This window comes from Amblyomma americanum, chromosome 6 (genome assembly GCF_052857255.1).
Source record: "Amblyomma americanum isolate KBUSLIRL-KWMA chromosome 6, ASM5285725v1, whole genome shotgun sequence".
In the NCBI taxonomy this organism is placed as follows: domain Eukaryota; kingdom Metazoa; phylum Arthropoda; class Arachnida; order Ixodida; family Ixodidae; genus Amblyomma; species Amblyomma americanum.
The window spans coordinates 44,601,765-44,628,362 of record NC_135502.1 but is presented as its reverse complement, the minus strand read 5'-3'; the positions used below and the strand labels follow the sequence as shown (position 1 = coordinate 44,628,362).

General features: G+C 47.6%; 1 protein-coding gene across 1 annotated transcript in view; it reads left to right on the top strand.

Annotated features, from left to right (window-relative positions):
• Nucleotides 1-19,431: 19,431 nt before the first annotated feature.
• The window catches only part of LOC144094681 (uncharacterized), a 94,768-nt gene continuing 87,601 nt past the window's right edge, over nucleotides 19,432-26,598 (top strand). Inside the window, exon 1 of the mRNA XM_077628602.1 lies at nucleotides 19,432-19,638. Coding sequence (XP_077484728.1) covers nucleotides 19,584-19,638 — 55 coding nt within the window. The 5' untranslated portion in view covers nucleotides 19,432-19,583. The remainder of the gene's footprint in view (nucleotides 19,639-26,598) is intronic.

Below are 26,598 nucleotides of genomic sequence, written 5' to 3'. Positions count from 1 at the left end.
GGAAAATAAAAGTAAAAAAAATAAACTGAGTACAAAACGACGTCCAAAACCACCCAGGCGAGACCGCTGCCGTGGGGCATCAGTTCACTTCGAACCCATGCTACAAGGCGGCTTCATTAGAACTTCCACAACTCTACTCCAGAAGCCCCCGCATGTTTTCTTCCCTCAGATTCCAGGTCTTTCAACCTCTCCACCCATTTTTCCAGTGTTCTTAAAGGTGGTAGGCGTAGAGAGCGTCGCTTTGAGGCCGAGTCTACGGGCGCGCCGCAGCCGGTGCCGATGGAGGCTCGTGCCGACCCGGAGCCCGCGGAGCGTGGTCTCACAATGGGCGCGCAACAGCTGTCAGGGACATGCGCGTTCGTTTTCTTGGTCGCAGTGCGAACTGCGCCTCGTGCCGTGTTCCGAGCTGGCGTAGATGTAAATTTAAGGGACGCAGAGAGAGACGCTCGACGAGGGGGGGTACAAATAGAGTGGAAGAGAAAAAAAGAGCAAGCAAAGTTTACCCGGAAGCGGCACCGGCACCGAGTTGAAAGCGACTCCTCAGGTCGAAAACACTAGCTTCTAACTGCCGAGCTAGCGCAGGCAGCGACGCATGTGCGAGTTTTTTGCCTGCCGAATCTTCGCTCCACCTGCGTGCGCCCGGAAAGACTAAAACTGAGGAAACAATGAAATTAAAATGTATCCTTCATAACTTTGCTGCGTGGGTGCCTCTGTTCTGTCTTTCACCGAACTCACAGTTTGAGAACAACGCTGAGAATGCTGAGAGCGACTCGCGTTAAGGGGAGCTTCATCGTGCAGTGGCGGAATGCAGCTTTGTCACTTCCTATCATTGATATTAAACAGCGCTTGATTAATACGCATTAATGTTGCGACACCTGTGTACTGTGCGATGTCAGTGCACGTTAAAGAACCCAGGTGGTCGAAATTTGCGGAGCACTTCACTACGGCGTCTCTCATAGCCTGAGTCGCTTTGGGGCGTTAAACACCCATAAACCAAACCAAACCAAAGTTGCGACAAAGTAACACTACGGGCTGCGAAGCATGAAGTACTGTGGAGCGTCTAAAAATTTCCGCCACCTGGGCTGCTCTATCGCGCACCAATAATCACAATTCATGACGTTAATGCATTCATCCTTCATCGAAACGCGGCTGCCGCAGCCGAGGCTAAACCTACGAACTCTTGCTGCAGATTCGAGCGCCGTAATCTCTGCGCCTCTTAGGAGGGTATGCAGATCAATAATGTATCAAAAAGTATCCGGACAAGTGCTGTACCCCGTCAACAATAGGTAGCGCAGGAGTGCGTTCAGGCAGGTGAGTTACCTAGGAACTTCATAAGGCAGTGTAGCAAACTACTTCGCTGTGGTCTTTCAAGAGCTGTTTTGGAGGAGGCCTCTGAAGCACTTGTGCATGGCAGTTTGCCCTTGCATCATCGAAAAGAAGTTGGAACAAGCGAACAGGAAACTTTGCGGTAAACTGGGTAGATCGGCCACAGAGACGTTAAATATGCTTCAGCAAGTGTGCGCTGATCAGGCACAAGGACTCGTACGCAATATTTCAAGTGCTACAGGTTCTTCACGCGCTTCAGACGTGGAAGAGTGTTTCTTGAAGACGACGGGCTATCATGAAAACATGCGCGCAGCATCCCGAAAAAAAAATGCTCACACACCTACGTTACATGGACGACATTAAAGTGGCTGTGACTCAACTCACCTGAGCCAGGATATACAGAGCGAAAGCTCTGTTAAGCATGGTCCGACACGGTTTAGCTTCGGTTCATGTTTATTGTTTGAAGACTTCAGCGAGTGCAAGAGAGAGGGTGCAAAGCGGTGGTCGGCACATCAGCGGACGTGACTGCCAAGCGCAAGAGTTAATCACGTGGCCCATCACATGCCACAACTGGCGAGGAGCAGTGGCCAAGCAGCAGCCAGCGCAGCGGTGGACGTGACTGCCAAACGCGCAGTTGTGGCGACGAAGGTCAAGATGAAGTTCAAGGCGCCTGGCACGCGCGATTTTGCACATGCGGGGCGCCTCCCGTTAGAGGTCAAATCTAAGAGCCAGACGACCTTCAGGATCAGCATGGGAGGAGTAGAGCTTTGCGCTCTAAAACGTCGAACGTGTCAGTGAACGTCCGCTTGAAGACCATCGGAGGGCTGTCAAGGAGATTGCAGACGTTGATCGTGTCCATATTGGTGAGTGCATAAAATCCTGAAGTCGGAATTGAACATGCTGCGGGTCGTTGCAAACTTTGTGTTCCGATTGCTGACCCTTGTGCACAAGGAACAATGTGTTGCAATGTGTCCCCCACTCCCTCCCCCTGCCCGTCGTCAATCGCAACATGCTATTGCTTCCGCACCTGAATCACTCCCCAGATTTAGCTCCTGCCAGCTTGTACTTTTCTCCGCGGCTAAAGACGCAGTGACTAAAAGGTCGGCGTTTACACTCAATTTCAGCGCGAACCACAAAATGTTATGAACGCGCACACGCGCATTGACTATCAGGCACGATATGACGGGAGCACTGCTGCGGAAGGTGATTATTTCGAGGCCTGTATGCTATGCAACTTTAGGATGTGCGTTTTATTCAAAGGAACCAGTCCGAAAACATTTAGATACAACCTCATAGAAGGCGCAATTGGAGCAGAAACATTTTCTGTTTTTAGCGGCTAATGTAAATAGCCGTTAGACTGTGACAGGCAGAAGATTAAGCTTCACCCAGCAAGATTCTTGAACGCTGTACACTTTTTACACAGATCATCATCATCATCATAAGCAGTTTGCAGCAGCAGCAGCCTGACTACGTCCACTGCAGGGCAAATGCCTCTCCCGTATCTCTACAATGTAACCGTCCTTTTTACTGTCCTTTGCCAGCCCCGCCACCGCATGCCCGCAAGCTTTTTAATCGCATCCGTCCACCTTACTTATATAAATAAAAATATAAATATGATAGCCAGCTACCCAACGCAATAAAGACTGGATCAAAATCACACTTTGACTCATATTTTTTTTTTGTCACTAAGTAAGAAGCTACGGCTCTTCGCTGAAAATGACAGGCAAAACCACGGCTTCTTGCCCTAAAGAACTGTTCGTAACTGCCTCCTCCCCCCCCCCCCCCCCCCGCTCCTTTTCGCGTCCTCAGACGCGTAACCCAACGTATGGTAGGAAGATAGAGCTTGTTGCTAGGTCGAGCCAAAAGATCGAATTGAGGCTTGGTAGGTCCCAAGTCAGTCCGACAAATTCAAATCACAAAGCGAGCCAGCGTTTCTTCCATCAGCTTGTGTGCCTCCCGACGTGGCTCCCGAAACACAGGCGCATTCTTGAGTGGGAAAGTGTGGAACCTAGACCTAGACTTAAGAGCGGAACATTCTGTGAAAGTATTTTGCGAACAGGCCAAAACGTGCGTGCTATGTTTTCATTGAAAATATTACAGGAGAACTAACTATTTAAGGTGCTTTGTACGGAGTTGCGTACGTTGCGAACTCGCACTTTTTTTCTTGTCGAGTGCTCCAACTAGCATTTATTTTCGTTTCAAGAGAACTTCGCATTCTTCGTCTTGCAAATAGGAAACTTTTTTTTATGCCGAATAGCATATTCGGCAATAAGATTGACAGTTCTCGAGAAATTTTGTTTGTCCGCGTGAAAACTAAACCAGTGATAATATTTTTTTAGAATACTAACGGATTGAATTTCCTGGGTCCCGGATATGCTATTTAGGTCGAAAAATATTTCTTTCTAACATAAATTGCACCTGAAATGACTCAGTAAGAATACTTATATGTCCAGTGACTCACAATAGCCACGTATAAAGGCCTCTGTGTACTGAACTGTGTGAACATTAGTATGAGAATAAATACAACATCAAAATAGACCGTTCTTCTCATCGGTGAAGTAGGAAATGGCCAGATTCAGACATCGGCGTTAGTGTATACTCAGGAGCTGTAAGCCAGTCGTAGATGAGATAGCTGCAGTAACGTTAAGAAAACGATTCGCAGGGGGCAGACGATACGGCTACTGATGGCGCCTATCAAACAACGGACCCATGAAGGGTGTTGGCTGTTGATAGCATGGTTCTGACAAGCATGTGAACCTGGCTCTCGAGCAACACGCACAAGGCGGTCACCGGCGTGCTGGCTTTACGAGGCGCGTCAAAGTGGCTCGCAGCCGATATGGCGCTGGTGCAATCGGATGGGCACGACGTAAGTCTAGATCGGTGATTTGGCGAAGAAAAAGCAACTCCAAATGCAGTTCCAACTTTTATTTTTCATGCGCCGCCGGATGACCCATATGGAGTCATTTTTCTGCAAGGAACGTCGAAAAACGAAGGTCCTGCGATGTGGTTTGCCGTTAGGGGGCTACGCACATAAAGTAATGAAAGGCGAGATTTTACGAAGGCCACCCAGAACGCGTCCCTGAATCGACAAGAATTTCATAAGAGACCGCACATGTTACTCTACCGGCGACGGCGGCACTCTCCTTCACTTGATCACCATTATATCACTTTATTTACTTATTTGTTTGTTTATTTATTTATTTTACATCTAAAATGCCCCTAATAGGGGTATTGCGTTAGGCAAAATAGAATAAAATATGTAATTTGAATCGAGAATGAATGACACTAGGTTTAAACCATCATGATTTCGATGCATTTTTTCGCAATGGACGGTGCTGGTGTGGAATGCGGCATAGGAAGGCAGGTTATTACAGTTGACTGCTGTCTGGAAAATGAAAGAACGCAGGTGGTGAGCGCGAGGTATGCGAGGAGCATAAACGTCTTTAGCGTGACTGGTAGAAAGGCAGACATGATGATCTGGTTTCAAATCTGCGAACGATAAGTGATAGAATTTTCGAAACAGGCGTAGTCTATAGATTTTGCGCCGTATTTCAGAGTCGGGCAGGTTAGCTTCAGATTTCAGGGCAATTACACTAGAACTATACGAGTAACCTGCATGGATGAATTAACTGCGCTGTTCAGCAATGATTCATCTGTTGTATTTCAATAAGAAACGTGAGGATCAATTGTTCCTCATGCATATTGCAGCTTTCGATGACCTAATGTTATGCACGCGAGAGATTTAACAGAAGAAGAAGCTAATGATAAATTAGGCCATAAGTAAGACAGGACGTGATTAGCTTAGTTAGTAATTGCTATAATATGAGAATGTGATATGTTAATTCCTAGGCATTCACACGCCGATGTGGGAGACAGTTACGCACAACAAAGTATATAGTCTGGCTTATTATATCGGTGGACCAAGAAGGGTAATGCGGCATGTTAATTCCTACCTACTTCAACGGCGACGTGGGAGAAGTAACGACAGCAAATAATACGTAGTGTGGCGTTGGCTTATTATGTCGGCGGTAAAAATAAATAGGCGAATAACAATGCCAGAACATTTTTCTGATCTGTATATTGCATATCTTAACAAAGATATGCTAGCTTCAACAAGTTACCCACTGCAATCTTAATTTCAGCAAAAAAAAAATTATTCTCACCAGCTCCCTCATTCCTGAACACTCATAAGGTCGTCATTCTTTTCTCATTGCTTACTGCGCTGTATTTAGTCGCCTCCAGGTAATTTTGGTTAAATTTATTATTAAAGTTTTGGTCTCAGAGGTTTAGTAATCGTATGATACGGAAATAACATATTTAATTCTTGAGAGGTATTGGTAGAGCGCTGTTCACAACTTAGCACTCTTATCAGAGTGTATAAGAGCGAAAACTATAGCATCTTTTTCTTTAGTCCTAGTAAGGTAGCCTGCTTCTTAATGCGGACGCGTCAATCCGGTCTCTTTTTAATGCAAGTACCAGACATAACAATCCGTTGTATCTTTACTGAACCTCACTTAACAAATGACATCCTGCGCATTGCGCAGTTAATACTGTCACGTAGTGGTGACGGCAGTCGAAGCAGCGATGAAGACGGACGAAAGGGTCTTCTAAAAGAACTGTTTATTGGGCTGACTTGCACCCAAAATGGACTGAATCACTCGACGGCGGCGAAGCGACAAGCGTGCTCGGCGGTCGTCGAACAGAATGCCCGCCGCTGTCGGCCGTGCTCAATTTAAAGCTGATAGCGAACATTCGAGATAAAGGGCGCAAAGTTACTAGAACATTCCCGAACAACGTAGAATCAGCTTTGCCTGGCTGCGATCAATCGAGATAAATCTAGTCGCGTCTTGCGTCGCAAACAAAGCGATAAGGTGGTGTCGCGGCAGATTTGAAAAACGAACAAACACTGCAAATATTGGCGGCATTACTCCCCTCTCAAAGAAGCATCGACCCGATGCATTAAAACAAATAATGCGACTAGTAAGGGAAAAAAACGGATCTTGCGAAAATAGAGCATGGAAATGCAGTGGCCTTTAGCGCGCATAATACGGCTTCAGACGGACTACATGGACAACTTCTGGTCGTACGCGGCGTCGCTGGGATGCAGTCATTGCGTCAGGGATGACTTCATAATCCAGTTCACCCAGCCGACGAAGAACCTTGTACGGGCCGAAATAGCGGCGCAAAAGCTTTTCACTCAATCCACGGCGGCGAATGGGCGTCCACACCCAGACTTGGTCTCCTGGCTTGTATTCCGCGTTGCGTCTTCGTAGGTTGTAGCGTCTGGCGTCGGACCGCTGCTGATCTTTGATCCGTAATCGGGCAAGCCTTCGAGCTTCTTCTGCGCGTTGAAGGTAGGCGGCAACGTCGACGTTCTCTTCTTCTGTAACGTTGAGCAGCATGGCGTCTAGCGTGGTCGTGGCATCCCTGCCATGGACGAGCCTAAAAGGCGTCATCTGGGTGGTCTCCTGCACTGCGGTGTTGTAGGCGAAGACGACGTAAGGCAGGATGACATCCCAGGTTTTATGTTCGGCATCGACATACATAGCGAGCATATCGGCGATGGTTTTGTTCAGGCGCTCGGTCAGTCCGTTGGTCTGCGGATGGTATGCAGTTGTCCTCCGGTGGCTGGTTTGGCTGTAGCGCAGGATGGCTTGCGTGAGTTCCGCCGTAAATGCTGTTCCTCTGTCCGTGATGAGCACATCGGGGGCGCCGTGTCGAAGAAGAATGCACTCCACGAAAAATTTGGCCACTTCTGCTGCTGTTCCGTTCGGTAGTGCTTCCGCCTCGGCGTAGCGGGTCAGGTAGTCGGTCGCTATGATTATCCACTTATTTCCAGATGTTGACGTTGGAAAAGGGCCAAGCAAGTCCATGCCAATCTGCTGAAAGGGTCTTGCGGGAGGTTCAATGGGGTTCAGAAATCCTGCTGGTCGTGTGGGAGGAGTCTTTCGTCGCTGACAATCTCGGCATGTTTTCACATAGTGTGCGACATCGGCAGACAGTCGGGGCCAGTAATACTTGTCTTGAATGCAGCGGAGGGTGCGAGTAAACCCGAGATGTCCAGCTGTCGGCTCGTCGTGTGAAGCCTGTAGAACTTCTTCGCGGAGACAAGTAGGTACAACAAGGAGGTAGGCTGTTTTGTTCGCTGTAAAGTTCTTCTTCACAAGGACCTCATTCTCCACAAAGAAAGAAGACAGTCCTCGCTTGAATGAAGCGGGGGGTGAAGAAACCTTGCCTTCCAGGTACTCGATGAGGCCTTTTAGGTTGGGGTCCGAGCGTTGCTGCTGAGCAAAAGAGCTTGCGCTGATGGGTCCCAGGAAGGCGTCCTCATCGTCGTCCAGTGGCGGTGCATCTACAGGGGCTCGTGAGAGGCAATCGGCGTCAGTGTGCTTGCGTCCGGACTTATAAACGACGGTGACGTCAAACTCCTGGAGACGCAGACTCCATCGAGCGAGTCGGCCAGAGGGATCCTTCAAATTGGCAAGCCAGCAGAGCGCGTGGTGGTCGCTGACCACCTTGAACGGCCGTCCGTAGAGGTAGGGGCGGAATTTCGACGTAGCCCAGATGATGGCAAGGCACTCCTTCTCAGTGGTCGAATATTTAGCCTCGGCCTTGCAAAGGGAACGGCTAGCGTATGCGATGACCTTCTCCAGCCCGTCACTTTTTTGAACGAGAACGGCGCCTAGTCCCACGCTGCTTGCGTCGGTATGAACTTCAGTATCGGCGTTTTCATCAAAATGCGCAAGGATCGGTGGGGACTGTAAACGACGCTGAAGTTCCTTGAAGGCTTCTGCTTGCGGCGCTTCCCATTTAAACGGCACGTCTGCCTTCGTCAGTTGGGTCAGGGGCTCGGCGATGAGCGAAAAGTTTTTCACAAATCGTCGGTAATATGCGCATAGTCCGCGAAATCTGCGCACTGCTTTCTTATCGGCCGGCGGTTGAAACTGTTCAATAGCAGCTGTTTTCTGCGGGTCTGGGCGTAGTCCTTCCTTGCTAACGATGTGGCCTAGAAACAGCAGCTCTTCGTAGGCAAAGTGGCATTTCTCTGCTTTCAAGGTTAGGCCAGACGACTTGATTGCGTCTAGTACTGTTCGATGTCTTTTGAGGTGCTCTTCAAAGTTCGAGGCGAAGACAACGACGTCATCTAAATATACCAAACAAATCTGCCACTTCAGGCCTGCCAGCACTGTATCCATTACTCGCTGAAACGTCGCTGGTGCGGAACAGAGACCAAATGGCATCACCTTGAACTCAAACAGCCCATCCGGAGTTATGAATGCTGTCTTCTCGCGATCTCTTTCGTCGACCTCAATTTGCCAGTAGCCGCTCTTGAGGTCCATCGATGAGAAATATTTGGCGTTGCAGAGGCGGTCCAGTGTGTCGTCGATGCGGGGGAGGGGGTAGACGTCCTTCTTTGTTATGTTGTTCAAGCGGCGGTAATCCACGCAGAATCGAAGTGCGCCGTCTTTCTTTCTCACTAGAACAACCGGTGCCGCCCATGGGCTGTTTGAAGGCTGGATGACGTCGTCGCGAAGCATTTCTTCGACTTGGTCCCGGATGGCTTGTCGTTCTCGCGGAGACACACGGTAGGGGCTTTGACGGAGAGGTCGGACGTGTTGATCCGTTATAATGCGATGCTTGGCAATTTGCGTCTGTCGCACCTTCGGCGATGTCGAAAAGCACTCACTGTAGTTTTGAAGCAGATTGCGGATCTGGTCTTGTCTGTTCCGGTGCAGGGCTGGGTTGATGTCGAAAGTGGGCGAGTTCTCTTGGTCAGGCGGATCTTCTGCGGAAGGGTCGGAGAGGGCGAAGGAATCTCGTACGTCAGATATTTCGTCGTAGAAAGCAATCGTCGTTCCTCTGTTAATATGCCGGTATTCTTCGCTGAAGTTAGTCAGCAGCACTTCGGTCTGGCCATTGCGGAAATGTGCGATGCCTCTTGCGATGCTGATTCCTCGGTCTAGTAGCAACTGCATGTTCCCCTCGATGATGGCTTCAGTGTTTATGGCTTTCGTGGCGCCTACGGTCACGATAACGCTTGAACGGGGTGGGACGCTCACTTCTTCCTCCAGGACACTTAGGGCAACGTGATTTTCCCGAGTTTTCATCGAAGCGATGGCTTCGTCCGTCGAAAGCGTGATCAGCTTGGATAGCAGGTCGATGATCGCCTGATGCTCATTAAGGAAATCCATACCCAAGATCACTTCGCGGGAGCATTGCGGTAGCACAACAAAGGTCGCAGGATAGGTATGTCCTTTGACAGTCACTCGCGCTGTGCATCGTCCTGATGGCGTAATGAGGTGGCCCCCAGCGGTGCGAATTTGTGGGCCGTCCCAAGCCGTTGTGACTTTTCTGAGCTGTGCAGCGAATGTTCCATTCATCACCGAGTAATCGGCTCCTGTGTCAACTTTCCGGCCGTCGATAGTCACTTCTAGGTCGGAGGTCTTGGCTCTTGCATTGCATGTCGCTCTCGGCGTCGGGTCACGGCTTCGTCGCGTATGCAAGTCACGGGTTGGGCGTGTGGTCGAAGCTCCTCTGGGTGGCGGCGTCGATTTCAAGGTAGCTTGCGTCGTGGTCGAGGTTCTCATTGTGTGCGGCGTCGGTGCAGCGAGTGTCGGTTCTTCATGCGGCGTCGCGGGTGCAGCGTCTTCATGGGGCGTGGTCGGTGGAGGATCTTCGGCGTTTAGCTCGTGAGCAACTTCACCTCCAGAGGTTGCTGCCTTTAGTTTCCCCTACGGGGGCTGGGCGATCTTTCTCGTACCGCGGCTGCGTAGCTGCGGCGTGGCGACGCAAAGCGCGAGGTTGACGGCGATGGTGAGCGCGAAAAGCGGTTCGGCGTGTACTCTCCTCGACGCAGGTACTCGTCGATTTCGTGCGGACGTTGTCCGAAGCGTGGTCGTGGGGCGTTAACGGCAAATCCTCGAAGACCGATACGGCGGTACGGGCAGTGACGAAGAATATGGCCGGCCTCACCGCAATGGAAGCACAACGGCCGGTTGTCGGAAGTCCTCCAGGCGTCGCATTTCCTGGGGCTTGAGCGTCGGTCATAGGCTGGGCGGGCGGGGGCTGGGAGGCGGCGTTGTGGAACGATTGGCTCATCTCGGGGAGGACGTGGGGGTTGTCGCTGGGGCTGAGCAGTACTTACTGCAGCGGCGTAGGTCATGGCCTGGGGTTCTGTGGCCGTCGGGGTGCCAAGTGCCTGTTGCGCTTCTTCCCGTACCACATCCATCAGAGTCGCTGCTTGTGGCTGTGGGGAAGATGGCAGTAATCGGCGTAGCTCCTCTCGGACGATTTCGCGGATAACTTCCCGCAAGCTGTCGCTGGTGGTGGCCGGCGTGTCCGAACGGATTGCACAGGCAGAGGAAGGGCGATTGTACTGCCGAGCTCGAACGTCGAGGGTATTCTCAATCGTGTGTGCTTCTTGCATAAACTCCTCGACTGTTTTTGGCGGCTGGCGGACGAGGCTTGCAAAGAGTTGTTCTTTTACGCCGCGCATTAAAAACTGAACTTTCTTTTCCTCGGTCATCCCGGGATCGGCGCGGCGAAATAGGCGCTTCATCTCCTCGACGTAACTGCGGACGGGCTCATTCGGAAGCTGGATCCTGGACTCGAGGAGTCGTTCGGCTCTTTCTTTCCTCACGACACTGGTGAATACCTTCAATAGTTCTCTCTTGAATAGCTCCCATGTCGTAAGGGACGACTCGTAGTTTTCGTACCACGTGCGTGCGGAGCCATCCAATGAGAAAAAAACGTGTCCAATCTTTGCCGCATCATCCCACTTGTTGAATGACGCCACGCGCTCAAATTGGTCCAACCATTCTTCAGGGTCTTCGCCTAGGGATCCATTGAAAGTTGGCGGCACCCGCGGCTGCTGCAGTATGATCGGTGTCGACATCTTTGGTGAGGTTGCAGTGCTAGTAGCAGCGTCTTTTCGCTGTCTGGTGCGGTCCGGCAGTTTCCCGAACTCAGGCTCCTCTCCCTGGAGACGTCGGCTGGCTCGCTGAGCTGCTGGTTCGTCCTCGGGTGTGAAGCGCTTAGGGCTGGGTTCACGACTTGAAGGGGGCGTCCGGAACATGGAAGTTACCCAGCACCTCCACCAGATGTCACGTAGTGGTGACGGCAGTCGAAGCAGCGATGAAGACGGACGAAAGGGTCTTCTAAAAGAACTGTTTATTGGGCTGACTTGCACCCAAAATGGACTGAATCACTCGACGGCGGCGAAGCGACAAGCGTGCTCGGCGGTCGTCGAACAGAATGCCCGCCGCTGTCGGCCGTGCTCAATTTAAAGCTGATAGCGAACATTCGAGATAAAGGGCGCAAAGTTACTAGAACATTCCCGAACAACGTAGAATCAGCTTTGCCTGGCTGCGATCAATCGAGATAAATCTAGTCGCGTCTTGCGTCGCAAACAAAGCGATAAGGTGGTGTCGCGGCAGATTTGAAAAACGAACAAACACTGCAAATATTGGCGGCAATACAATGAGCAACACCGGCCCAGGGGCATAATAGCAAAGGCTGAGGGATCCTGAAAGCAGGAAAATCCAGTGCTGCTGTGACAACGGCAAAAACAGGTTTAGCGGAAGAACAAAACTGCAACGAAGGTATCTACGCAGGCTCTCGACGTTGACCTTACAGCCGTTTTCTCTCGTCGATGGCAAACAGCGTGGAGCTATGCAAAGCCGCACCAACAAATTCTGCTAACCACCGCTGAACTTCTCGACTGTACTGCAGCTCCTTTCAAATGCTCCGTCGTAAAAATCAGCAACTCATGACCACCACTGACTCATGATCGAGGCACTACTGTAATGTTGAGTGACCTAGCGGTGGACTGCAGAGAACGAAGTGACTGCGGAATGACAGCAGTGAGGGAATGGCTGTGTAGTCTTTAAAGTGCGACGTGAAAATAGCAGTATCAGGTGGTTCAGTGCCACAGGAGTCACGGTCGCTTCAGCAGAGAGAGCGCGGAAAACTCGAGTGATCGCAAGTTGAGATGGTCGCAGGGCTGGTACGGGGAAGGTCATAGGCAGGAGAGATTTGGCTGCAGACCACGCAGGCTAAGACTACATTACTATATCGATAGGTTTAACGCCTGAATCTTCACAGCGCTGCGCTCTGCGCGGGAAGCTCATTTGCAATAACGATTATCGAGTACCGCAATCGCCCTGCAATCTTTTTTTTTTTTACAGCTGCGCTGTTTACCGCATTAATGAAAATCATAATCGTGCCTCTCGGCTACTGATCCGGAGTACCCTGGTTCGTCCGCCGGGTTCAAACCCGGCCGCGGCGGCTGCGTGTCGATGGAGGCGAAACGCTAAGGCGCCCGTGTGCTGTGCGACGTCAGTGCACGTTAAAGATCCCCAGGTGGTCGAAATTATTCCGGAGCCCTCCACTACGGCACCTCTTTTTCTCTTTCTTCTAAAAAAAAATAACACTCGCGCGGTCCAAGTTTAGTCAACTGCATGTATCGTTTCATCAGTCTTGAGAAGAATAAATTTTCCATGAGAGCATGAAGCTCAGAGAAACGCGATAGGCAGCCATAATCAAGTATATAGAACTTCTTGAAATGCGCAATCCTTGGGACAATCATTAACAACTACAGTTTATTTATTGCTAAAATAATTTTTACACTATTACACAACTGTTACTTAATGCGATTTGCCTGCACTATAACGCTAAGTACAAACATAACTGCGCGTCATGTGACACACATTGAAGAAATGTTGTTGTTGGTGGCTATTTAATAATAAAATAACAGTGGAAGGAAAAGATGCTGCTAGCCGCGGCATCTGATATCGGAACCTGAAACACCTGAGCTGCGACTAGCGGGAATGAAAGTACAGGGAAGGGACAGGGATGAGGAAAGAAAGGGGGGAGCGATAGTAAGAAAGGATAAAGAAGAAGTGCTTTAACAATCACATTTTAAGCGGGCACAGATGCATGGCTGTGAATACAACATTTGTTTCAAACGCTGTTGCGCACCGGCTTTCAAGCACTGCTTTTCTTTACGGCGTAAACAGTAGCTGTTTGCTCCAGCCATTGTTTCGTGTTAAAATTTCAATGCCGGAAGCAAACATGAGCACATCTACTCTAGTAAGCCGAACTAAATAGCATCAAAGCGAGGCACCTCATATAGCTTGATCTTGCTGTGCCGTGTTGAAAACCTAGTGAGGAGCTCGATAAAGTCGCACCACTGCCCAGGACCGGCCATCGCGTACTCTTGACTGTTGTCATTTTACCAGCCTCAGTCAGCGTCTACATCGCCCCACTGCTTTTTTTTTTCCTCGTTGTATCTCTTAGAGTGTCTGCCAAAACATTAGACTCTTTTTATCTCAGGTGGGCACCGGAACTGACTCGGGCCAATTCCTCTCCCCGTCTGTTGACTCTTCCTCTCCTGCAAGTACTGTTGCCAAATTTTGTACCAGAGCTCTGGCGCACCATCAATATATTATAAGAGAATAATTACTCATTAGCAGAAGCCCAAGAGTAGCCCTACGGTTATGAAAGGAAGATATACAACTTCCACAGAAATTTCGTAGTTAAAAAAAATCTGTCCTCATGCAGAAGTTCGAGCTCGAGGCAACCGCCTCACCGGGCAGTCGCTCTACTAACTGACCTAACTGGGATGGCTAGCATATGGTACTACAAGAGCAAACTGACAAAGAACTCAAAATGGAAACGGTGTTGGTCCAGTGTTTAGACGAATCCCGCAAGGTGGAGGAGATTTGTATTAAAGGATTAATTACTCATTAACATCCACCTAAGCGCAGCCATGCGTATATTCCTCATTTATTACATATCTACTCCGGTATGGGTTATTTTCCTAAACATTGTAGAGCATGAATATGTCTCATTAAAACGCGCCCGAATACTAAATTAGGATATCCTCGTCTGCTGACAGCCAGTATTTGCATATACATTTTTCGACTCTCTCTTGTGTACGGCTTGCCTGCGTCGTGAATAATTACCTGGTGCATTTCGCATGCGGTTTATGGGTACTCGCAGTCGATGGGTTACGCGCGAACATTTTACAGACTCTGAAATAATAGAACATCTGCCTCTTATAAACTTGGAAGAATGGGAGCCACACTTTGATAGGCTGCACCTCGTTCTCCTAGTGAGACGCATGCGTGTGAACAAATCTTATGCAGCCAAAAATAGAAAACCAAAGCAGCGCATGGCTTGAGACAGGACGCATTCAAAGAAGGTGAGCGATTTTTTATGCAGAACAAATATGTTCATCCAAGCTTCATTTTTTCCTTCAACTATCCGTACTTGGAAAGACCTACCTGAAAATGTTGTTGAGTGTTCGACGCCATCTTCTTTTTTGAGTGCATTCCGCAATAGATAGCACTGTTTCACACTGTCTTATCAAAATTTTAATAATTCTTTTTTTTCTTGCTCAGTCCGTGTTATACATGTTCTTTTTTTTTGCCCTCCTTCGCAAGACAGAATGTACAGAGTCTTGTAAACTATTTTTCTCTGTACCCCCCCCCCCCCCCACTCCTGCCTAAAGCCTGACATTCTGGCTGGCAATGTGCAATAAATAAATAAATAAATAAATAAATAAATAAATAAATAAATAAATAAATAAATAAATAAATAAATAAATAAATAAATAAATAAATTGCGGGCAGCAAAACAATCGGAGTAGCATACAGAAATATTTCAATTTTAGCTCTCAGCAATCTTGCAAAAATGGCTGTGTTAACGAACGGTGCGCTACTTGCAACCTCATTATATTTTAGCCATGTTTGAATTTCAAGACAATCCGTTCATGAATGCCGCCTCTGCAGGGATATTGTAACAGCGTTTTTTCAGTCGTAAAGAAGAGAACGGTTTGCGAGCTTCTGTAAGCATTAAAAGCTTCTCTTCTTTGAACAGCGTCGTCTGCTGTCACCTACATCTTTACTTTCTTTTTCTAGAGCTTCCTAGAGCAGTCACATATTCTATGTGGTTGCTCAGTTTCCTACATTCTTCTTCTTTTATACTCTAAAGAATACTACTCGTACTGCAACAATGCGCAGCGTATTTGCGCCCTATGCCACGGAGAAACTCCATAGCTATCAGTGGTGCTGACGTTCACTCCTTCTTTCACAGTGAAGTTCACGCGGATGTACATCGACTACTTCATCACATTGGTAGCAGCGTAAATTAGTTGAGACTTTACGGCACATTTCCAAGAGGCGTGTACCGCTACGCTAGACTCCCAAAGTAGGCAGAGTGGTCCGCAGAGGAACAACAAGGCAGACGTGCTCAGCGGTCAGGAACGTTCGGCGCTTCGTCTGGGTCGGTGCGCCGCGATCCATACCTGCCGCCCGAAATATCGCCAAAACAAACAATGGGTGCACTCGTTAGGCACCGTCGCCGCTTCGACCGCGAACAAAGCACTCCGGCAGCTAGCCAGTACAAGCAGTGCCTGCACTAACTCTATCGAAGCGTGTCGGCAGCCAACAAACCACGGGCAATTTGCTCCTCTGCCGAAGCCCGAAAGATGGCGAGGGAAGTTCGGGTATATAGGAAGGGGTGCACTGGTGACTGGGAGAGCACGCCTTTGGTCTACGCCTAATTGCTATTAAACTCAGCAAGAGCGTTGACAGAGCTCTTGTTTGCCGCCGGCCGATAACGAGGACAAGAGCCGTGTGGTATCGAAGCGCGCGGAAAAGAAACACGCCCATACGGTCCCTTGGGAGCTTATCTTTCTTTTTTTTGTCTTACCTTCCAGAAGAAAAGAGGAAGGATAGGAAGATGCACTTATTCCAGAACTTCGCCTGACATCTCGGTTTGTGCTTCTGAGTGGAGACGGTTACCAAGACTACAAAAAGTATATAGATCAATGAGATAAGAACGTCATTACCTTTACAGGAGCAAAGTTTTAAAAATGATACTCAATGATAGCCACAGCAAACACTCAAGGCTTCTTCAAAACAAACTGCTGGATAAAATGCAGAGAAAGTTCGGATTTCAAAAACCAACTTTACGGATTTTTTTTTTTGTCGTGGGAAAGCATGAGCCGCATAGTGGTTACTACTTTGTCGACAACATTTTAATGAGAATCTTCTGGTTCACTTTACTTTTCATGTCAAAGTTTTCATTTTCCGCCCTTGATTGCAACGCACCTGAAATACATGGCGTTTAATCGATGAATGGTGACTGAACTGATACCATACGCTGCTACTGTACCTTGATCTGATATTTAGTCTCTGTTGCAGTAAAATCATCGAGGGAGAAACCGAGCACACGTCCTGGCTTCACGCCGACATGATTTTGAGTCTACTTGTGTGAAGTTAAGTACGCTTTCCTTCTTCCCTTCGCATCTGCCTACCTTTCTTATGCAAATTCGCTGCTTACTCGGCTTCAGTTTCAGCGTAGCTTACGACGTCAACTTCGCCGAGATTTCTGGAGGTTGTTTGACCGAGGTTGCCGAAAATGGCAGCGAAAAGTGATCTTAACACCAGTGACTGCTCAACCGAATGGTCCAGCGGTAGTGCTGTGGCACTAACTCCTGCATAATACAACTAGGAGGATCTGATGATAGATGGGATGGTGTGACCTTGAGGCGCTTCAAGTCATTACCTCAGCATACGATGAGTGAATCGGTACTGAACGTGAAGTTAGCCACTTCCTGGGGAATAGGCATCAAATAATGCAAACTATGTACTCCGTTCTGAGTTGAACAATGTCATTCAGCTTGGGATATGCACCTGGATGAAGCTCATTAGGATTAGTGCTACGTGGTATTACAATGGTTCACTTTACTACAGGCGATGCGCTACCGAAGCGCATAAACTATGCATCACTGCTGGAGAAGGAACTAATAAACATAGACGAACGCGAGGCATTAAAGTCCTTGTTGTCGAAAGGCACTCGCAGACCCACTTTGCATAAAACTAAAGCATTTATAGATGACAAAATGCGGACACATAATAAAAATTAGATAAGCAACTAAGAGCTGCCGTTAATGCCACGACACATTTTTAGCTCCGACATTTAGTTTTAAACAATAAGCCCTAAAACAATTTCTTCCAACTATCACATTAATAACTGCTTTTGAATGCCTAACCAAGATATTTCCTTTGAAACTGCCTAGACTGACAGCAATCTAGACAAAGACGCGACGGACCTATGTAATAGAAAGAAATTGATTAAATAAATGAATGCCCACTTCACCTTCACACACTCACCCTGCGGTATTTCAGGCGCCGCAAGGGTTTCAGCCAGCACCTCAACTAACGACATTTTCTATGTGTGGTATGCGCAACAAGCCTGCCTCTTTATATATACCTATGATCATTCTGCGCGAAGATACATGCGTTGCGTGTATTTAAATTTCGTGCGTGCTTCGTGCTCAATCCCCTGGTCTTCATCTTTGTGTGGCCTGCTTCTGCAGAAGCCCTCGAAGGATCCGCTGGGGACAAAGAAAGAAAAGTCTGGCAGTTAGATCGATCTAATGCAATCATTTTCCTTCTTGTCTAGTTCACTCTAATCATTCGCCAATTGATTGATGCCGGAAATTTCACGTAATGGCCAGAATAACAGGAAAACAGAAGTAGATAGAAATGGAATACCTTTGCCCAATTGCTGAAGGTTTCAAGGGGCTAAGCATGAATGGCTTCTAATTAAACATGTACCCTTTCGAACTTAACAGCCGCGATTAGATATGCCTTCCTTACCGGCGCGGCTGTCCGCAGTGTAAATCACGGGTGATTATATTTAGTCGTACGCACACGGTCCGCCCTAAAACAATTCTTTTGCATTAGACTCCCTTTCTAAACCTCCTCTTCAGACTCTTTGATATGCGTGCGTCTTGAAGTATCTTTCTAGCTACATGCTCTTCTCGTAAATCTCGTAAGTGACCTGAACGCTGTTCTTAGTTTGTCGTCCCAATTACGAAAAAAAAATTGAATAACGAAGTAAGTGGTCACGTGCTAGAAAGAACATCCAAAATACCTGATTACTGTTGGTCGCTATTCAGGTGCTGCTTGATACTCTCACGGAAGCGGTACTCAAAAGATGTTGCTCCAAATGTGTATCCTTGCAACCGACGCGGCAGCTCCAGAATTATGGCACAGAGCTGCTGAGCCCAAGTTCGCAGATTTCATCTCAGATGTGGCGTCCGCAGTGTGTGAAGGCACGGCAGATAAATTTCTGTACAAGTTAATAATTGACAGTGAACTGTCACTAATCATAACCATCGTCATTCTCGTCCTCAGTTTAACTACGCCTACTGCAGGACAAAGGCCCTTCCCGCATAACCTCCGGACTTCGTCCGCCCATTCCGCCGCTCCCTATTACGCTTGTCTTCTCTTGGAAGTCAGTAGCCCTTTACGGACCGGGTTTCGAATAAAACCGCCTTATTTCTTGCGCGTATCCCTCTGGAGTATGGGTTGCCTAGAGAAGGGGATATAAGTAAAAAGTAACTCATTATCACCGAATGTAATCCAGGAAACATACTGAAAGAAACATACTGCAAGAGAACGACTGCTCAACTATGACAGCACCAGAAGGAGAACGACACTTTCATGTGCGCATGTGTCGTCCTCTTTGTAGTGCTGTCGTAGTTTGCCGCCATTCTCTCTCATCATGCACAAACCCGCCCATAAATCCGCTATACCGTAGAAACGTACCACACGTCAAAGGCGGGCTTAACTTGAATGAGTTTAACGGCTATCAACAACCCCTTTCTTAGGGACTCAAGCTAACCACCAACACACAAAAAAAAAACAATCAGAAACGCTGCCAAAGCTAGACCCAATAGTCCCGCTAAGCCAATGCAGTAATACGGTGGCCTTCCCATTGGCGCCCTGTACTTGAAGAGTAGCTGCGCGGTGGCGTGCCCCGCGTACTCAAACGGGCCCACCACTCGTATTCAACGTTGCCGGTACGAAAGCCTGGGGGGAAAAAGGAAGGGGGGGGGGGGCAGTCGGGCCAAAACGATAATTAATGGACAAGACAGGGGCAAAGAAATAAGGTAAGCTGCGAATATCGATTTGTGTTTGCGCGGGAACTGCTAGTTGGCCGGCCCGTCGTAGTTCGGCGGCGGCGCTGGCGTCGCTCGGCGCGGCCCGCGCCAACGCCGGCGCGGGACGCACAGAGACGCGAGTCGCGCGCTTGGAGCTGGTGCGCCCCGGTCCGGCGAGCGGAAAGTGCGCGCGCGCGCAGTTGGGAAGAGTCAGAGCTGCCGCCGTCACCGCCGTTGTCCGCTGCCAACACGCCGCGCGCGCCGGATAACGCGGGCACGCACGCGCACGTGCGCACACATGTCTGCGGCCACGGGCGCCCTGCACTGCCTCCTGTTGGCTGCGCTGGAGGCCGGTGAGTGGCGCCGGAGAAACCGCACCTTACCAACAACGCCAATGCACGGAGCGTCTTCAGGTGCTTCGAGGAGGTGTTCGCGATGTTCGGCTTCTCCGCGCAGTTGATTACTATGAAATTTAAGTAGTTCCAATGAGAAAAAAAAAGCCGAATAAGCGTAAACAAACTTGCCGATGTATGAATGGAGCTTATAACCCTCGAAGTGCATGCTCCTGTGGAACAATCTCACTTCAGGAAGCGGCACTAGGGTGCTGGAAATTCTTTTCTGATTGCTATGTGGTCAGCAAACTTTTCTTCCAGATGGTATACTCCATCCGTCAACACGGACATGTGGCCTTCGAGGCGGTTTTGTAGCGTGTTTCTGAGGAGGGGACGCAGGAGTCGAGTGAAAAGTGCGCGCTCTCGAGCACTTTATTTGATTCAAGCAACGGCAATTAGGGTGCGTGAGTGCACTTTTACTGTTAGCGGTTTCTCGGCGCATGTCTTCTACAGGACACTGACATCGTGAGTATCGAACGACAGTGGCCTTTATAAGTTGAATGAAAAGAGAATTGTGGGCCAATAAGAGAGATGCTCCGCCGAAAGGCTCATTCGTGGTACAGGTGGTCTTTGCTTGCGATAATTCCAGAACGACAAAGTTAGATGCTCTAGTTGAGCCAAGTTTCTGTGAAATATTTCATAATGTGACAGGATCCTAAAACGCATTCACTCCGCCTTTAAATTTAGACTCCACAAGTTCAGAGTAGTCTAGAGTCACGAGGTGCCCCTACAGCTGTCTTACTGAAATTTCGCTTCAAAAAATGTTTACTAAGCGCATTTTTTATGACAACTGCCTCAGCAGACAGACACACGGGCCCATAACTGCATTTAAAGTGTAGCAATGTTTACTACCCCTGGAGGAAAGATGCACCTGAGATTTATTTCGAGAAAACGCTATCTTTACTGCATGTCGAACCAAAGCTCCGTTCTGAGTCGTCTGCGCGTATTTTATGAATACGGTAATTGAAAATGTGTGGCCAGACTTCACTGCGTGGCACTGCTCAGACACCCTCGTCATCTTACGTCCAGGTTTGAATAAAACTACATAATGATGAAGAAATTTAAGGCGAAAAAAAATAATGAGGGCAAAGAACGAAAGCACAAACGAGAGCTAATTCTTAGCTGTGTTGTTGCTAAAGACTAGACGCATTAACTCTGGATGGGCTAAAATTTCCCGTCAGAGAATGCCGCTTTCTACTTCTAAAGCACAATTTGTTCCATTTGCCTGCGTTCACTTACAGTATCAGGGAACAGTAGATATTAGCATTAGCCAGTTAGATTCTGTTCAAACACACTAGGATCAGCGATGTAAAAAAGTGTATTACAAAACTTGGTGGAAGCTAGCGCACAAAAATCACTGCTAGATGTTGGAATGCACAGCACAGGAGCCAGCACATGGAAATAAAATGAGGAGATAGCAAGATAACCGTCACAGCTTAATCCCATCAGCTGTGATCTTTCTTAAGAGAATACGACTTCTAGAGACGAATATTAACAGGAAATCAGAACTAACGAGAGCAAGTGGGTGCCTTCAGCACGAATACGCCAAAACAAAAATTCGTATCATTCTGCCTTTAATATTAGCGCAAGCATTATGGAATTCATCCTATTCAGGGCGTTTTCAAGCTGTACCTCTAGCAATAAATTAAAGCTACAGGTATCAAGTTCAGATTTCATCGTTTCGCAGGTTACAAAGACGAGTTGTCCTAATGGTATGCTCTGTCAGTTAATTACTAGTTATGTTGACAGACGCCAGCGCGTAGTTGCACAAAAATGTTGTAAAATTTAGAAACACTACTTGGCAGCTAACATTTAGTACTGTTCGTGACATTCCGCAGATATACCTTTCTTAAAGTAGCATGGCTCAGCTTTCGTAGCGCATATTATTTACTCCTCTATATCGCTGAAGCGGTACTGAAAATCTTAAATCTCATATGGTCAAACTTTTTTTTTAAACTGACAGTTAGGAGACGCGTACATATAGTCTTTTCTTCTTTTTTTAGAGGCGATGACGAATTCAGCTGCTTAAAATTGTGAACAAATTACGCGTACGCTTCAGTGCGCAAAACTAAACAAAAGTTCATGAGCAAAACGGCCTGGTTTCGTAAGTGAACAAAATGTACTAAAGGTCCCGCCAAACACCGCAGTCAACAGGCGGCAATGATTTGATTAGTCTTGTTGGAAGTGTGCTGTTGGGGACCTGAGTATTGTTTCTGGGTAATTGCTGTTGGATATTTGCTTAGTGTTGTTGGATTAGTAGCGCTAGGGATTTGATTAGTGTAGCTGACATTCAAACTAATATGACCGACGCAGTAGTAGTCCCGCTCGGTACCACCCATCGGCCCATCAGTTGCTTGTACAATAATGTACGTTGTTGCTCCAAGAGCTCCGAAAATTACAGGCAAGCAGCCATTGTTTGTTTTTTCTTTATCAGGAAAAAAACATTCACATCATTATCGTCTAACCGAAAGCAGGCATATGCACCCAATATTGAGAAACACGACGGTTGCTATTCGCCGTTATTAGTGTGAATAGCACTATTCCGATGGGCAAACTGCGAGCAAGATCTTGCGATGTTTATGGGTTTGTGCCGAGTGGGTTTGCGATGTTTGTGGGTTTGTTCCAAGTGAAAGAAGTAATTAAGAAGGACTCAAACAAATATCCGCGATTGGGATTCCAACCCGCGGTAGCGCTAACAGATCCGCTTCGCTGGCCACTGCGCCAGAGAGCGAGGCTATTGCCACAGTTTTTTTTTCTTTATTGAACCCGAACACGCGATGTGTTGAACTGCAACACACTCTCGCGCTGTGCATTGCACATCGTCTTCTTCATCAACTAATACTACTATCAAACTTATATTCGCACCTTGAGCTATGTGGCGGTTATGACAGAGAGATGTGCTCCTCTTGCGTTTGCGTGGAAAACGCTGTGGCAGAAACACGGCACTTGAGCAACACGCGTTGGCGTTAAGAACACTCGTGCAGAAACGCGGCACTGGAGCATAGGCCGCCGGCGTACATTGCGTAAATTGACAATGACGATGAAAAAGTTGAAGAAGCGCATAACTGGCTCCCTGGGTCAGTGGACACCTCAATCGCGCTTTCAAGTGCCTGGCGGTGGTGTCTACCTGCAAAAAACTGTGCTTTCGCGCAATATTTCGTGCTTGACAATGCTAAACAGCCCGACATTTTTTAAGTTACATTGCTTTCTGATAGCCACTCTAATCATTGTTCTGAAACTCACGATAAATACATTTTCTCCTCTTCCTACACCCATTGTATCCTTTACACCAGCAGCGTTTCTGGAGACAAAGTTACACTGAATATGGATATCGTCTGAGCAGGTAGCGCACCTGTATTTGCAACTAGAAGTGGACCGTTCGGTTCCCGAAACAGTCAGTGGCGTATATCTCTTTCCTTTTATCGAATGATAAACTGCGACGCACAGGGGCTGGGCAAGCATCAAGAGATTTTGAGAGCTCGACCTGCGAAATGGTGACAAACCGCACCAGAGACGCTGCTAGATAAGTGCGACGCTTCGTTAGAGTGTTCTGTAGCCTGGTGGAGCTGGCCTCATAAGGCCAACGAGATGGACAGATAGAAGCAGCATGCAACAGAACACCTATTTGGAGGGATTCAATTCTGCATAAAGCTCGAAAACTTCTACATGTAGCCTACTCCTGCAGAGAAAGGCCAGTTGAAAAAGAAGTGAAAAATCATGCTTTCCTTTCAAATAGTTGAGAGCAACGGCTGACAAAATGCACAAGGAATGCATGCTGTCCGCACCTGTGCTACAAGATGCGTGAATCAAGAATGATGCGCCGGTCGTTCTGAAAAGAAACAGTCTCCCCTTATAACACCTCGCCATTTGAGCAGCATTCAGGGCAGACAGATAAGAAAAGAAAAAGAGAGCAAACATAGCCAGAAAAAACAACAAAAATTTGTGTTAGCAAACAGGAGGCAGGCGCCAGAGCAAGATGCAGTTATTTCTTCAGCACGTGCGAATCCGTCAGGGAAAATTCATTTATCCTGAAGTATATTGTACCTATGCCCGCCACCCTACAGTCACACGATCCGTTAGTACGGTGCGAATAAAGAAAGAAGCAACTGAGAAAGTATGTCGGCTTTGCTAGATTGAAGCGATTGGAGAAACTTTCGCGGAGCAGCTGTATATGCAAACATATTGTTTGTTGCGACATAGCTTTTCTCTCCTTCGTTTTCTTGGCGTTTACTGAAGATAGCGGGCTGAAGATAGCGGACCGTTCGAAATCCTCAAGTCCTACGCTCTGATGAGTAATCGGGAATAATCTTGCAAACAAGCGCACGTAGAAAATGTGCGACCTTTTGAGGGCTGCGGCTGTATTTGGTGCTCACTCAGAGCAGTGCCCTACTCATTTAGCAAGCCAAGGATAAAGTGGCATTTCCTCGAGCCAATGAGTTCAGGCGCGGCGTCAGCGCCCTGCTCTGGGCGCATAAAGATACGTCCGTTGATTAAAAGCCTCGAGGAAAACCTGTGAAATATGTCTACTCCTGTCTTGTGCATCACACAGCTCGTAAACTTTCAGTTCTCAATGCACGTTTAAAGCGTGCAGTTACTTACTAGATCAGTATTAGTTCTGCACTCGCGGAGACATTCACGTCAGAGAACGTTGTATTGGACGGCAGAGAAATGAAATACAGAAAACAATATATAAAAGGACCAGACTGCAAGGCTATTAATTTTATGTCGAGCCTGAGCTTGCCAGCATAAGACCACTCGCACTGATAATTCTGGCTCCTTAATTTCTTTTTTCCTTGCGCGCTACTCGGAACGAACCATCGACGAAAGCAGGTTTTTGAATTTTTTTTCCGAAGGTGTGTCGCTGCGGCGAAGCGAAACTAATGAATAGTCGGAAATGAATTTTTCTCCAGTATGAACAGCGAGATTAATGAGTTTGAAGTGTACCATTAGCTCTTTGAAAATAATGAGCGAGAAGTAATGTGGCCAAAAGTAGAACACTTTCGACGTACACCCCAAAGCAGATATTTAAAAATAAAGTGCTATAAATCCTCAGAAACGCAATAACATTAAAAAAGAGCAAAGAAATACTTTTTACACAATTTTTTTACACCGAGAACTGAGAGAGAAAGGGAAATAAGGAGAGAGGGTGACGGAGAGAAAAATGCACCGAAAAACGCAAAAGAAAATTCTTTATCTCTATGGGAACGCCTAAAGGTGTGTGAAGCTTAGCAACCATAGGACCTCTGCAGGCTGCATGTATGAGGGAAACTGCAGGGTGAGCATTAAAGCTGAAGGGGTATCAAATTTATAGGTCACATTAGTTTTAGCTGTAAACATTCCGCCGGCGTCAGTCAGCGCGGCGGTAGCTCCGTTATGAGCAAAGCTCGCAGAATTCGTTTCGGATGGCACGAGCGAAGTGCTTTACGACGTCGGCCTTTGAATGTACTGACGCGTAGACAAAAGTGCACTTACAAAGTGCGCATATAAAGGACGCTTTCAGTCAGCCTGAAACGCAATGTATTAGTCGCCAGTGTGTCTTGCATAATTTGATATCATACAACTTGCACGCTCCAGTAGAGGTTTCGATTTTTCGGGGGTCGTAGTCTGGGTAACGCGTCACAATTAAGTGAGGGAACGCATACAGTTTGCCCATTACATCGGTCGCATTAGTGCAGACCCAAAGAGATAAATTTGTGAAGCCTATATCATGTCATGGTGATGACGGTTGCGCCAGACTCTGAGAGTCAATCAAGTTCGATCGGGCGTACTTTAGTACTAAAATAAAAATTATTTTTGAGTTGCCTTTGGTAGTTGCGCAGTCGGCTGCTTGTACACGGAGCAAACCGCAGGAAATATTTCCGCGATTTTAGAATTTGGTGCATGTGCTCTTTTAAGGCACCAAAAGTATTTCCGTCCATTTCCGTTTCCCGAAAGCCATGTCCAGTTGCATCGCCTGGCTGGACAGCATTGCGCTTTTTTTACATTAGGCGATTGCTACAAACTATTAGCTCATCACGAGGATCGTATACTCAGGTAACTGTGCACATAAATATAATTTTTGAGTACGTTCAGATGGATATCATACAATATTCAATACCACATGAATAGCAGCCAAAGCAGCAGCTGCTTCTATATCTCTACATAAGAAAACATTCGTCATGCGTCAATGGGAAATAAATGACCTTATAATGGAATGGTAACGAACGAAAGCAAGCGCATGATTAATGACTAACACGAAGCAATTTGTATACAGTAGGTTACCTGGTGCCGGAAATGTATTACTGTGCTGAGCATTGAAACAAAAAAAGACACATTACAGCATGCACAGCGTGATTTAAGCTCCGTTTCACTGCGGGAATAAAGTGAAAAATTAAGCCTGAAATTATGCATATTAAAGCCAGCTGAATAAACAAGATAAAGGGTGCACAGCTGATGTGACATGATTTCAATCTGTATTTACGCCCGCTACATGCTTACCAGAACTTGTGCTAGTAGAAAAAGAGCAAACCTGTGTTCGTACTGCGTCCGATTATTACATTCTCGTTCGAAACGAGTACAGAGGCAAATATAAACGACTAAACGACGCAGGCGGCTCAATTCCTGCTTGTACAGGACAGCAAAAGCGTGCTGTTGCGTTCTCGCTAGCTAACAGCCTGACCACATCGATCGCAGTTAAACCGATGGCCTAACGTGCCTGCAACGCATACATAAACACAACGTCTTCATGTACCGCCACTGCAGCGTGCGCGGTTTCGGGGAGACCTTGGGCAAACAGCGCACCAAGCAGAGGCGAAGAAACACACATAGGGGGGGGGAGCAGAGAACAAGAAGTAGAGAGAGAGAGAGAAAGGTGACGGGATAGGCAAAGAAAAGATCCGAGAGGGTTAGCCACCGCCCTTCTTTCCCCTTTCCCTTCTACCC